The following is a 13,954-nucleotide window of genomic DNA, read 5'->3' as shown; positions in this document are numbered from 1 at the left end:
CCCAACAATATCATAAAATCATAGAAAGTTACAGCACAGAAGGAGGCCATTTGGCCCATCATGTCCACACTGGTCAAAAAAGAGCTATCCAGCTTAATCCCACTTTCCAGCACTTGGTCCATTGCCCTGTACGTTACGGCACATTCAAATGCACATCCAAGTATTTTTTTTAATGAGTTGAGGTTTCTGCCTCTACCACCCTTTCAGGCAGTGAGTTCCAGACCCCCACCACCCTCTGGGTGAAAAAATTTCTCCTCAGCTCCCCTCTAATCCTTCTACCAATCACTTTAAATCTATGCCCCCTGGTCACTGACCCCTCTGCTGAGGGAAATAGGTCCTCCCTATCCACTCTATCTATGCCCCTCATAATTTTATACACCTCAATTAAATCTCCCCTCAGCCTCCTCTGCTCCAAAGAAAACAACCCCAGCCTATCCAATCTTTTCTCATAGCTAAAATTCTTCAGTCCTGGCAACATCCTTGTAAATCTCCTCTGTACCCTCTCTAGTGCAATCACATCTTTCCTGTAATGTGGTGACCAGAACTGTACACAGTTCTTAAGCTACGGCCTAACCAATGTTTTATACAGTTCTAGGATAACCTCCCTGCTCTTATATTCCACGCCTCGGCTAATAAAAGAAAGTATCCCGTATGCCTTTTTAACCATCTTATCTACCTTTCAGGATCTATGGACATGCACTCCATGGTCGCTTTGTTCCTCCACGCCTGTACTGTGGGAGCCTGATATAAATATGATAAGATTTACATGGCTCGAAACCCACCGCCATAAATACGGCAACGGGCGCATACGTGATGGGTTGGGGATGCGTTCTTCCTTTTTTGGGATTTAACCCCCGCCACCCCGACCATCTACCGCCCATCATGGGGGGGGGGGGGGAGGGAGGGGGTTAATATTGAGGCCATACAGACTGTAGCAGTGACGATCGTACACTCCAATTTACGAAACTCAGAAAAGCTGACACAGCTTTGGGACTTTTTCGGTGCACTTTGAAGTGTACTGTGATTCAGCATTTGAAGATAAAAATAATTGATTCAGGAATGGCTAGATATCTTTTTAAATATTAAAATAACAGTGGTTGTTATGAGTCATAATTGATATGATTTTTGCTTCACAACCTCAGGACATTCCAAAGCTCTCTACAGCAAATGAAGTACTTTTGAAGTATAGTCACTATTGTAATGTAGGAAACACAGCAAGATCCCACAACAACAATGTGATAATGACAAGATAATCTGTTTTAGTAATGTTGGTTGAGGGATAGATATTGGCCAGGACACTTTACAAAGATTTAATAAGAATGTACAGCACAGAAACAGGCCATTCGGCCCATCGGGTCCATGCTGGTGTTTATGCTCCACGTGAGCCTCCTCCCACCCTTCTTCATCTAACTATCAACATATCCTCCTATTCCCTCTCCCTCATGTGTTTATCTAACTCCCCCTTAAATGTATCTATGCTAGTCGCCGCAACTACTCTTTGAGTAAAGAAGTTTCTCCTGAATTCCTTATAGGATTTACTGGTGACCATCTTATATTTATGGCCTCTAGTTTTGGTCTCCCCCACAAGTGGATACATCTTCTCTACATCTACCCTATCAAACCCCATCATAATCTTAAAGACCTCTGTCAGGTCACCTTTTAGCCTTCTCTTTTCTAGAGAAAACAGCCCCAGCCTGTTCATCCTTTCCTGATGAGTATCTCCTTTCAGTTCTGGTATCATCCCTGAGAATCTTTTTTGCAGCTCCTTCCAGCTCCACAGCACCCCGGAACATATCTGAAGTCCGCTGCTGGCAGCCGGAAATTGGATTCTTCAGCCGGGCGAGCTGCCCCCATAGGGCACAACAGATGCCTTGATTATGTAGAATAATAGAAAGGTTACAGCATGGAAGGAGGTCATTCGGCCCATCGATGCAAGAGCAATCTTGCTCTATGCAAGAGCAATCCAGCTAGTCCCTGCCCTATCCCCGTAGCCCTGCACATTTTTTCCTTTCAAGTACTTATCCGGTTCCCTTTTGAAGGCCATGATTGAATCTGCCTCCACCACCCCTTCGGGCAGTGCATTCCAGATCCTAACCACTCGCTGTGTAAAAAAGTTTTTACTCGTGTCACCTTTGGTTCTTTTGCCAATCACCTTAAATCTATGTCCTCTGGTTCTTGACCCTTCTGCCAATGGGAATAGTTTCTCCCTATCTACTCTGTCTAGACCCTCCATGATTTTAAATACCTCTATCAGATCTCCTCTCAACCTTCTCTGTTCCCAGGAGAACAATCCCAGCTTCTCCAGTCTATCCACGTAACTAAAGTCCCTCATCCCTGGAATCATTCTAGCAAATCTCTTCTGCACCCTCTCTAAGGCCTTCACATCTTTCCTAAAGTGCGGTGCCCAGAACTGGACACGTAGATGAGGCCCGAGGACCAATTTCTTACATTCCTCGGGCCCATTTGGCGCTTTGAAACTGGCCCAACAATGAGGCACTGCTTGGGGTGGTGGTACTGAGACAGGGGATAAAACAAAAGGAAATTTATATTATTCTTAACTCTTTGAAAATGGTTTTTAAAGAGCTACAGAGCGCTATGAACCAAGTGTTTAAAATTATGAAAAGATGGTTCAGGGTAGATAGAAGCAGACTATTTGCAGTAGTTGAGGGGTCAAGAATGAGGGGCCATAGATACAAGATTATGTGCGAGAGATTTAGAACAGAGGGCAAGAGAAACTTCTTCACTCAGAAAGTTGCGAGGACTTGGAATTCACTTCCAGGTTCAGTGGTTGAGGCAGAAACTATTTTAACATTCAATATTAGATTGGATAGGTGGATGAAGTAAAAGAGAATATGGGAACAAGGTGGGTATATGTGATTACAACCATTTGCTCACAAGGAGGGTAAACGCTGACATGGACTGGTTGGGCTGAATGTCCTGTTTCCCTGTAACCTCTATCATCAAAATATACTGATAACAATGGAGTCTGTTTCACTGAGCCTCATTCCTCTGTTCTTACTCCATCAGCAACACAACATCCCATTGGATCTCGTTCAGGTTGAGGATCTAATCAACAAACTTGACAAGGAGAATACCGGAGCAATTGACTACAGGTAGGGAACTGTAGGATGAAGTGAACGTTGTATCCATTGTTGAGGGATCCAGTTTGGGGGAATCTTCCTGTCCAACACTGCTGATCACATTTGAGGTCAGTGGGTTGCAAGAGACACACTGCTGGAGTGAGGGGTGAAATGACAGGTGACGTACATCTATCCTCACTGCATGACAACACCTTTGTTGTTCTTTTTTAAAAAATCAACAATTGGTAAATTAAACATTTTTTTGCACTTCTTTCAATCCTCTGAAGATTTTTTTGATGCGTGAATATTCAGGCAATATCTGAGACAGCTTAGCAGGGGCAATGAGGCCACTCCACAGCGGAAACTGACCTTTTTGCACGAACTTGTCAGTTTTGCTCAGAAAATTGCCTGTTGTGGGAGATGAAAATGCTCTTCTTTTTAAAATTCATTCTCAGGATATGGGCATCACTGGCAAGGTCGGCATTTATTGCCCATGTCTAATTGCCCTTGAGAAGGTGGTGGTGAGCTGCCTCGTTGAGCCGCTGCAGTCCGTGTGGTGAAGCTGCTCCCACAGTGCTGTTAGGTAGGGAGTTCCAGGATTTTGACCCGGTAACGATGAAGGAATGGCGATATATGTCCAAGTCGGGTGGTGTGTGACTTGGAGGGGAAGTTGCTAAAGTCGGGCCCAAGACACATTTTTGGGACTGAATGGAGAGAGATGAGTGGACAATCTCAGCTGCAGCAGGATGCAGAGGCATAGAGTGGAGGCCAGCCACCTCCCAGAGGGGGAGAGTGAAAATCAGAGGAAGCTGACTCCTTACTAGAGCAATGGGGGAGCTCAGTGGGTAAATGCATCATCCTGTTAGTATTGAGTCTTAGAAAGAAAGAACTTGCATTTCTAAAGTGCTTTTCGCAACCTCAGGATGTCCCAAGCACTTCACAGCCAATGAAGCGCTTTTGAATTGCAGTCACTGTCGTAATGGAGGGAAACGTGGCAGCCAATTTGCATTTAGCAAGATCTGAAAAATAGCAATGAAATAAATTACCAGATAATCTGTTTCAGTGATGTTGTTTTTTTTTATTCGTTCACGGGATGTGGGCGTCGCTGGCGAGGCCAGCATTTATTGCCCATCCCGAATTGCCCTCGAGAAGGTGGTGGTGAGCCGCCTTCTTGAACCGCTGCAGTCCATGTGGTGACGGTTCTCCCACAGTGCTGTTAGGAAGGGAGTTCCAGGATTTTGACCCAGCGACAATGAAGGAACGGCGATATATTTCCAAGTCGGGATGGTGTGTGACTTGGAGGGGAACGTGCAGGTGGTATTGTTCCCATGTGGGTGCTGCTCTTGTCCTTCTAGATGGTAGATGTCGCGAGTTTGGGAGGTGCTGTCGAAGAAGCCTTGGCGAGTTGCTACAGTGCATCCTGTGGATGGTGCACACTGCAGCCACAGTGCGCCGGTGGTGAAGGGAGTGAATGTTTAGGGTGGTGGATGGGGTGCCAATCAAGCGGGCTGCTTTATCTTGGATGGTGTCGAGCTTCTTGAGTGTTGTTGGAGCTGCACTCATCCAAGCAAGTGGAGAGTATTCCATCACACTCCTGACTTGTGCCTTGTAGATGGTGGAAAGGCTTTGGGGAGTCAGGAGGTGAGTCACTCGCCGCAGAATACCCAGCCTCTGACCTGCTCTCGTAGCCACAGTATTTATATGGCTGGTCCAGTTAAGTTTCTGGTCAATGGTGACCCCCAGGATGTTGATGGTGGGGGATTCGGCGATGGTAATGCCGTTGAATGGGAGGTGGTTAGACTCTATCTTGTTGGAGATGGTCATTGCCTGGCACTTGTCTGGCGCGAATGTTACTTGCCACTTATGAACCCAAGCCTGGATGTTGTCCAGGTCTTGCTGCATGCGGGCTCGGACTGCTTCATTATTTGAGGGTTTGCGAATGGAACTGAACACTGTGCAGTCATCAGCGAACATCCCCATTTCTGACCTTATGATGGAGGGAAGGTCATCGATGAAGCAGCTGAAGATGGTTGGGCCTCGGACGCTGCCCTGAGGAACTCCTGCAGCAATGTCCTGGGGCTGAGATGATTGGCCTCCAACAACCACTACCATCTTCCTTTGTGCTAGGTATGACTCCAGCCACTGCAGAGTTTTCCCCCTGATTCCCACTGACTTCAATTTTACTAGGGCTCCTTGGTGCCGCACTCGGTCAAATGCTGCCTTGATGTCAAGGGCAGTCACTCTCACCTCACCTCTGGAATTCAGCTCTTTTGTCCATGTTTGGACCAAGGCTGTAATGAGGTCTGGAGACGAGTGGTCCTGGCGGAACTCAAACTGAGCATCAGTGAGCAAGTTATTGGTGAGTAAGTGCCACTTGATAGCACTGTCGAAGACACCTTCCATCACTTTGCTGATGATTGAGAGTAGAGTGATGGGGCGGTAATTGGCCGGATTGGATTTGTCCTGCCTTTTTGTGGACAGGACATACCTGGGCAATTTTCCACATTGTCGGGTAGATGCCAGTGTTGTAGCTGTACTGGAACAGCTTGGCTAGAGGCACGGCTAGTTCTGGAGCACAAGTCTTCAGCACTACAGCTGGGTTGTCGGGGCCCATAGCCTTTGCTGTATCCAGTGCACTCAGCTGTTTCTTGATATCACGTGGAGTGAATCGAATTGGCCGAAGACTGGCTTCCGTGATGGTGGGGATATCGGGAGGAGGCCAAGATGGATCATCCACTCAGCACTTCTGGCTGAAGATGGTTGCAAACGCTTCAGCCTTGTCTTTTGCACTCATGTGCTGGACTCCGCCGTCATTGAGGATGGGGATGTTTGCAGAGCCTCCTCCTCCCCCCGTTAGTTGTTTAATTGTCCACCACCATTCACGACTGGATGTGGCAGGACTGCAGAGCTTTGATCTGATCCGTTGGTTGTGGAATCGCTTAGCTCTGTCTATAGCGTGTTGCTTCCGCTGTTTAGCTTGCATGTAGTCCTGAGTTGTAGCTTCACCAGGTTGGCACCTCATTTTTAGGTACGCCTGGTGCTGCTCCTGGCATGCTCTTCTACACTCCTCATTGAACCAGGGTTGATCCCCTGGCTTGTTGAGGGATAAATATTGCCTAGGACACCAGGGGAACTCCCCTGCTCGTCTTCAAATGACACCATGGAATCTTTTACATCCACCTGAAAGGGCAGACAAGTCCTCAGTTTAAAGTCTCATCTGAAAGATGGCACCTCGAACAGTACAGCACTATCTCAGTACTGCACTGTCGGTCAGCCTAGATTATGTGCTGAAGTCCTGGATTGGGGCTTGAACCCATGACCTTTGACTCTCAGGTGAGAGTGCTACTGTTGACATGGAGAAGGACGTTCCTAAGTTCAGTCCATGCTGGAGGAAGATGTTTCGAAACTAAATGTAGCACCACTGTGCTAGGGAGAGGAAAAATCAGCCCGGGTTCCCGGGTTTAGGATCAGGTTTAGCTGTGATGGGAGGAAATCTGTTTCTTTGGAAGGATGTGTAGATGGATTGTACGGCCTCCCTCTTCTAGAATCATAAAATGATTACAGCACAGTGGGAGACTATTCGGCCCATCGAGCTCGCTATCGTAAAATAGCCTGCTGATACTTCGGGCTCTATTTTCGCACCCGCAATCGGATGCGTTTGTGGCGGGGGGATTGCGAAAATCCGGAATTCCCGGGGCGGGTCCGGAGCCCGGCTCCAACCCGCCCCATTTCCAGATTCCTCAGTGACGCGCTCACATGCGCGCGCAGCCCCCGCATGTGGGACTCCCGCTGGCAATTAAAGCCGGCGGGGTGCCACTTCAAGTACTTGAACAGGTACTTAAGATTGTATACAGACCTGATATTTTAGGAGGGATCGGATTTTGCAATTAACTGAGACTGTTTCCCGTACTGGGGGAAACACTCCCAGTTAAAATGGACATGTTGCAGCCACCAGCCTGTGGCAGCTGCAAAGGTCCATTTGACAAGTGGGGGGGGGGGGGTGGGGGAGACCCTCACTCATTGCAGGAGGCCACACTTGTCACTTTGGACAAAGTTTGGCCTCCACCACCCTCCTCCTAACAATCCAATGCATAAACATACACACTTACCCCGTGTCCAGACACATTTACCTACCTTGCGGACCCCCTCATATGTACATCTTCCGGATGGGGGCCGCCGTAGCTGCAGTCATGACCTCCTCGGAGGGCGAACAGCATCACCAGCCTCACCGGCCACGCTGTCCACCTCTGACACGTGGAGCTCCACAACACAGTGCTGTGACACATCCACCTGTACAGCAGGAGTGAGGGCAACCGCAGAGAGAGATGCTTCGCAGAGGGCACTACCCTCGCCACAGGGTCCACAGACCGAGGGTCAGCTTCCTGGACCTCTCTGAGCAGCAGTGCACACGGAAGCTCAGAGTCACTCGACATGTAGTCGTGGACATCTGCAGCCTCCTTCATGCCGAGCTGCTCCCGGCTGGCCCGAGCACCATCTTCTTACCTGTTGCTGTCAAAGTCACCACTGCCCTCAACAACTTCTCCTCCGCATCCTTCCAGGGTGCCAACGGGGACATCGCCGACGTCTCTCAGTCGTCTGCACAAAAGAGCCCTGCAAATACACCTACACCCACTCTGCAGTGACACAATGGGTGGCATCAGTTGTGGGTCTTCATAGTGACCCTCAGGAAAGGGCATTATTGCACAAACCAGACAAGATTCGCAAAGACGTGGCAGTAGTGGTGACAATATTTTTTATGTGAGTTGATCAGAAATCAAATATAAGTAAAAACCATGACAAACCCTCAAACACCCTTCATGCTCACGACACGTTTGCCTTACGCTTCCTACTGCACATATGTGATGCATGCCCTGTGGCTGCAGCACAGGTAGTGGCAGGTTGAGTGAGGCTGACCGTGAAAGAGATGCATCAGAGGGTGAGTATGAGAGAGAGCCATGAGATTGTATGAGGATTGGGTTGAGTGGTAGTGGCGGGATGAGTACTGGCGAGGTGAGTAAGTGCAGGTAAGATGAGGACGAGTTTTGATTGGGTGTGAGGGGTGATGTGATAGAATAGTGTTGGCAGTGCAGAAGGAGATGTGGGGTGGGGGCGGTGATGTGGCAGACGGAGTGTAGGAGAATGAGTAAGTGTACTCACTTTGGCTGACCTACTTAGGTGATTGAAGCGCCTCCTGCACTGTATGCAGGCGCGCAATATGTTGGTGGTGCTGGTGACCTCCTCTGCCACCTTGAGCCAGGCCTTCTTAATGGCAGAGGCAGGCCGCTTCCTCCCGCCCGCTGGGGGGACGATCTCTGTCCTCCCCCTCCTCCTCACCCCATCCAATGATACCTGGAGTGAGCCATCATTAAACGTGGGAGCAACCTTCCCCCTGGGCTGCTCCATGCTGTAATTTTTCCTATTTTCTGCAGCATCAGTCAGTGGAGGACTGCCCCTTTAAATAGCTGACAGACCTTGCTGCGCATGCGCAGTCCGCCCGACGCGCAGGTAAGTGGCTCCAATTATCCTGTAATTGTGTGGGAGGCACACTGATTTCACCGGGCGCGTTACCCACGCGCCCAGTCGACCCTCCGCTGAGAACCCTCCGCCCTGCTAATATCGAGCCCTTACTGTCTAGGCTCAGCCATTAAGAATGACCACTTGGAAGAAGTACCGGAGGGCTGCTGATGCCCATTGAACCGTACCTCAATTTGCCTTCAGGGGAGGAGGGAAGGAAAGGAATGAAAATTGGGTAAAACAGAATTTGAAAAGTGTGCATTGTAATAATGTGGGATAATATTACAGAATTAAGACTACTCCTGAGACTTGACTGGCTTTATTACTAAAACATTGGGGTCTGTTTCACAATCACAGTGCTGAAAAAGTTAATAAAACTGGCTGGGCCAGGGAGACAGAAATTTTCTGGAGTAGCTATCAGTTTTAAGGGTAAACATCCAATAGACATTACATAAAGTACTCAACAAATGGCAAACAGAGATTTTAACAGAGAGAAGCTAATTTACCTGATCCTGGAGTTCCTCAGCCACCTGCTTCACACTAAACTGCTTCTTATCTCTTTTCAAACCAGCTTCACACTGCCTCAAGAACCATAGATTTTGATAAGTCAGGTGTCATGTACAAGAGGGTAACGTTCAACTAGAGAGCAAAAAAATGGAGAGAGCGAGAGGAGATCAGGTTAACTACAGAAACACTGTATGTTGTGTTAAAAGCTTTCCATGACCTATTTTCTGCTTTACTTACTATTAAAAAAGAAACATTAAATTAAGTTGTTTTTTCCATATTTTGTCTTAAAGGGGATGTGTATTCATCTGAATTTAACCATAATCCTACAGATTCTAAAGGCATTAGGAAATTAGGAATGTCTGAGTAAAGACTCTGTGGTCCATCCAGTTGGTCTCAAAAACTAATAACCCACAATCGCCCACTCATTCAAAAACCTTTTTTTAATAGTACATACATAATTATACAGTATAAACTTCCATATAGTCCACAACTTTTTAAAGCAAAAAAAAAATCAGTCTTAGAATCATAGAAGTTTACAACATGGAAACAGGCCCTTCGGCCCAACATGTCCATGTCACCCAGTTTATACCACTAAGCTAGTCCCAATTGCCTGCACTTGGCCCATATCCCTCTATACCCATCTTACCCATGTAACTGTCCAAATGCTTTTTAAAAGACAAAATTGTACCCGCCTCTACTACTGCCTCTGGCAGCTCGTTCCAGACACTCACCACCCTTTGAGTGAAAAAATTGCCCCTCTGGACCCTTTTGTATCTCTCCCCTCTCACCTTAAATCTATGTCCCCTCGTTATAGTCTCCCCTACCTTTGGGAAAAGATTTTGACCATCTACCTTATCTATGCCCCTCATTATTTTATAGACTTCTATAAGATCACCCCTAAACCTCCTACTCTCCAGGGAAAAAAGTCTCAGTCTATCCAACCTCTCCCTATAAGTCAAACCATCAAGTCCTGGTAGCATCCTAGTAAATCTTTTCTGCACTCTTTCTAGTTTAATAATATCCTTTCTATAATAGGGTGACCAGAACTGTAAACAGTATTCCAAGTGTGGCCTTACTAATGTCTTGTACAACTTCAACAAGACATCCCAACTCCTGTATTCAATGTTCTGACCAATGAAACCAAGCATGCTGAATGCCTTCTTCACCACCCTATCCACCTGTGACTCCACTTTCAAGGAGCTATGAACCTGTACTCCTAGATCTCTTTGTTCTATAACTCTTCCCAACGCCCTACCATTAACGGAGTAGGTCCTGGCCCGATTCGATCTACCAAAATACATCACCTCACATGTATCTAAATTAAACTCCATCTGTCATTCATCGGCCCACTGGCCCAATTTATCAAGATCCCGTTGCAATCCTAGATAACCTTCTTCACTGTCCACAATGCCACCAATCTTGGTGTCATCTGCAAACTTACTAACCATGCCTCCTAAATTCTCATCCAAATCATTAATATAAATAACAAATAACAGCGGACCCAGCACCGATCCCTGAGGCACACCGCTGGACACAGGCATCCAGTTTGAAAAACAACCCTCTACAACCACCCTCTGTCTTCTGTCGTCAAGCCAATTTTGTATCCAATTGGCTACCTCACCTTGGATCCCATGAGATTTAACCTTATGTAACAACCTACCATGCGGTACCTTGTCAAAGGCTTTGCTGAAGTCCATGTAGACCACGTCTACTGCACAGCCCTCATCTATCTTCTTGGTTACCCCTTCAAAAAACTCAATCAAATTCGTGAGACATGATTTTCCTCTCACAAAACCATGCTGACTGTTCCTAATTAGTCCCTGCCTCTCCAAATGCCTGTAGATCCTGTCCCTCAGAATACCCTCTAACAACTTACCCACTACAGATGTCAGGCTCACCGGTCTGTAGTTCCCAGGCTTTTCCCTGCCGCCCTTCTTAAACAAAGGCACAACATTTGCTACCCTCCAATCTTCAGGCACCTCACCTGTAGCTGTCGATGATTCAAATATCTCTGCTAGGGGACCCGCAATTTCCTCCCTAACCTCCCATAACGTCCTGGGATACATTTCATCAGGTCCCGGAGATTTATCTACCTTGATGCGCGTTAAGACTTCCAGCACCTCCCTCTCTGTAATATGTACACTCCTCAAGACATCACTATTTATTTCCCCAAGTTCTTAATGAGGATTTGGCCACATATACAAGTTAATAGTTATTCTTTCCCTGGGGAAAGGGCTCAGGTTTGGGGTGCAATCTAGATGAAGGGGCAGCCTGTACATACATCAAATTAATATTGAATTAAAATATTTGCATTTTATGTACTTCATTATATTGAAATGTCTTAGAGCCATTCATACAAAGAAATGCTTCTGGAAGTCAGTGGCTGTTGTGAAGGCAACAAAATTAGCCATTCTGCACAAGCAGCTTTCTGCACCCAGCAGTAAGGTGACTGACCAGTTAATCATTTCTTGTTGGATGTTGGTTGAGGGAGGAATGTTGGTCAGGATACTACCTACACTTCTTCAAGTCGTGCCATTCTATCTTTAACATCAGCCTGAATACTGGAATTCCCTTTATAACACCTTGGGATTTTGGGTAATTCAATATAATACTCTTCCCCTCTAATTATTCAAATTAGGAATTGTGGGTAATTCATTAGAATACACTTCCCTTTTAATTATTCAGATGAGGAATTATGGTTAATTCAATATAATACTTTCCCTTTAAATATTCAGATTAGGAATTGGGATAATTCAATGGAATACACTTCCCCTTTAATTATTCAGATGAGGAATTGTGGACAATTCAACTTCTGCCCCAAAACTTTGCGGCCCTTCTGGCATATTCCCACCGTAACTTCAGCAGTCCGCTGGATGGACCGGAATTTAGGCCAGGACCTCGATATGCTGGATCCAGGCTTTGCATGGGAATTGCCACTTGGCCTTGTAGGAAGGGGTTGGAGCCTTTGCCTGCCTCTTAAAGGGCCAAGGGCAGAGACTCTGAAGTTCCCACATCCATCCTAGGGTTGCCAACCCTCCAGGATTGCCCTGGCATCTTCAGGAATTAAAGATTAATCTCCAGGACACTGTTGCGAGCAACCCGGGAGAAAAATAGTTGCGGGGGGGGGGGGCGGGGAGAGTAATGGCCTTCATCGCACTCTTGAGCGTATTCAGCGTATTTATTACATAAAAAATTATGTTTTTAAAAAAAAATTCTTTGACTGCTTTGGTTATTAATTATAAAAATATCTGAGATGGAGGAAAAAGGCTGTTTGACTGATCGGGTAATGAAGTCTCTATTCGCATTCCGATTGGCATGGAAAGGCGGTGCGCTGCAAATTTGGACATGTTGGGTGACCAATGGTGGGAACGTGGGAGCGGGGCAGTTGGAAGCAGGAGGTCATGTGATGATACCTCTAGGAATACGTCCAACCAGAGTTGGCAACCCTATCACATCCCCGGCCTCTCGGTCAGCAGGATCAGTGACCAGTAGGACTGGTGAGGCCCGAAGTGCCAGTCTGAGGAAGTGAGGTCCAAGGGATTTTGTTGTAACAATTTAAATGCAGTCCCCTTATAAAGATGCTTCCAGGGGAGCCCAGCATCCCCGCCCCCCAGCCATCTATTCTCTTTTGATGGGCAGATGTCCTAGATGCATCTGCCGTTGCCATAGAAATTAAGAGAGGTCGCCCTGACCTCTCCAATGTTGGTGGGGTCAGTGGTGGAGATTATGAGTGAGCACATTCATTCACTTACAGTTGGATATGGCCCCCTCCCCCTGTGGATTAGCAAATAGGTAATTGTGATTAATCTGCTTGTTTTAAAAAAAAATTAATAACTGATTTTTTTTTGGCCTCACGCTTTCCGTCCTTCCTTCTTTCGATCTATATGGCCCTCTCCCTTCATCCCAATTCTGAGCTGAACAGGAATCTGGTCGACACTAGGAAGCGGATGATCCAGGAGCAACGGGAGCAGTTCCGCAAGGAGGAAACCCGCCAGAGGAAAGAACAACAGAAGACCCAGCGCGTGCTGAATACGCTCAACAGTGCGATGAAGGCCATCACTCCGCGCAGTTCCATTGTCATCTCACCCAGTCAGGTTAAGTTGCCGGACATCCAACCGCTCGAGGCCTCCAGTTCCCGGCGGTTATCTGCCACACTGCTGAGCTCGTGGCACCATGCAGTGATGTCAAACAGCAGTCGGTACTCGGTGCCAACCCTAAGCAGAATACAGGTGCACCGTCCGTTTAGCAATTTCAACAATGCGCCCTCTGTCTCTGGCGCCATGTTGGGTTCTTCCTCCCAGGCGCACTCTATCTCACAACCTGAGCTGGTGCCTAAATTACATGTGCGTTCTCTGTCGTGCCCAAGTGTGACCTCCAAGCTGGAGGCACACCCTGTCACAAAGTCTCGGCCAGCTACTTCATTTCGCACAGTGCAAGTACCACCTTCTGGACACAAGTGAGGGGGGTGAAGACTGAAAAATAGTAACTGTGTAGTCAGTGAAACCTTTATTTTTTTTCAAAGGGACTTTATTGGCCTGCATACAATTTATTTCCAGTCAGTCACCTCCTTGTCAATCACTTCCCATCAGTCACCTCCTGTCAATCATCTTGCAGGAGTCACATCCCGTCAGTTGCTTCCTGTCAATCATCTCCCAGGAGTCACCTCCCGTCAGTTACTTCTCCTCAGTTGCTTCCTGCCATTATTTCCTGCTAACCACCTCCTGTATGACAATCGCAGATCAAAAAACATTTAGAAAAAAAACAAATTCTTACCAACTTTATTTCCCTGTCCTCTTTTGAAGTGGAGATGCCGGTGATGGACTGGGGTGGACAAATGTAAGGAGTCGCACCAC

The 13,954-nt window shown here is 47.0% G+C and overlaps 1 protein-coding gene across 1 annotated transcript in view; it reads left to right on the top strand.

The window, feature by feature from the left end:
• The window catches only part of LOC137326796 (leucine-rich repeat-containing protein 74A), a 48,636-nt gene extending 35,075 nt beyond the window's left edge, over window positions 1-13,561 (top strand). The window contains exons 11-12 of the mRNA XM_067992190.1: window positions 3,028-3,113; window positions 13,024-13,561. Of these exons, the coding sequence (XP_067848291.1) occupies window positions 3,028-3,113; window positions 13,024-13,561 (624 nt within the window). The remainder of the gene's footprint in view (window positions 1-3,027; window positions 3,114-13,023) is intronic.
• The last annotated feature ends 393 nt before the right edge of the window (window positions 13,562-13,954 follow it).

Source organism: Heptranchias perlo, chromosome 10 (genome assembly GCF_035084215.1).
Source record: "Heptranchias perlo isolate sHepPer1 chromosome 10, sHepPer1.hap1, whole genome shotgun sequence".
Taxonomy (NCBI): domain Eukaryota; kingdom Metazoa; phylum Chordata; class Chondrichthyes; order Hexanchiformes; family Hexanchidae; genus Heptranchias; species Heptranchias perlo.
The sequence above is the reverse complement of the archived record's forward strand: the minus strand, read 5'-3'. Positions and strand labels throughout refer to the sequence as shown.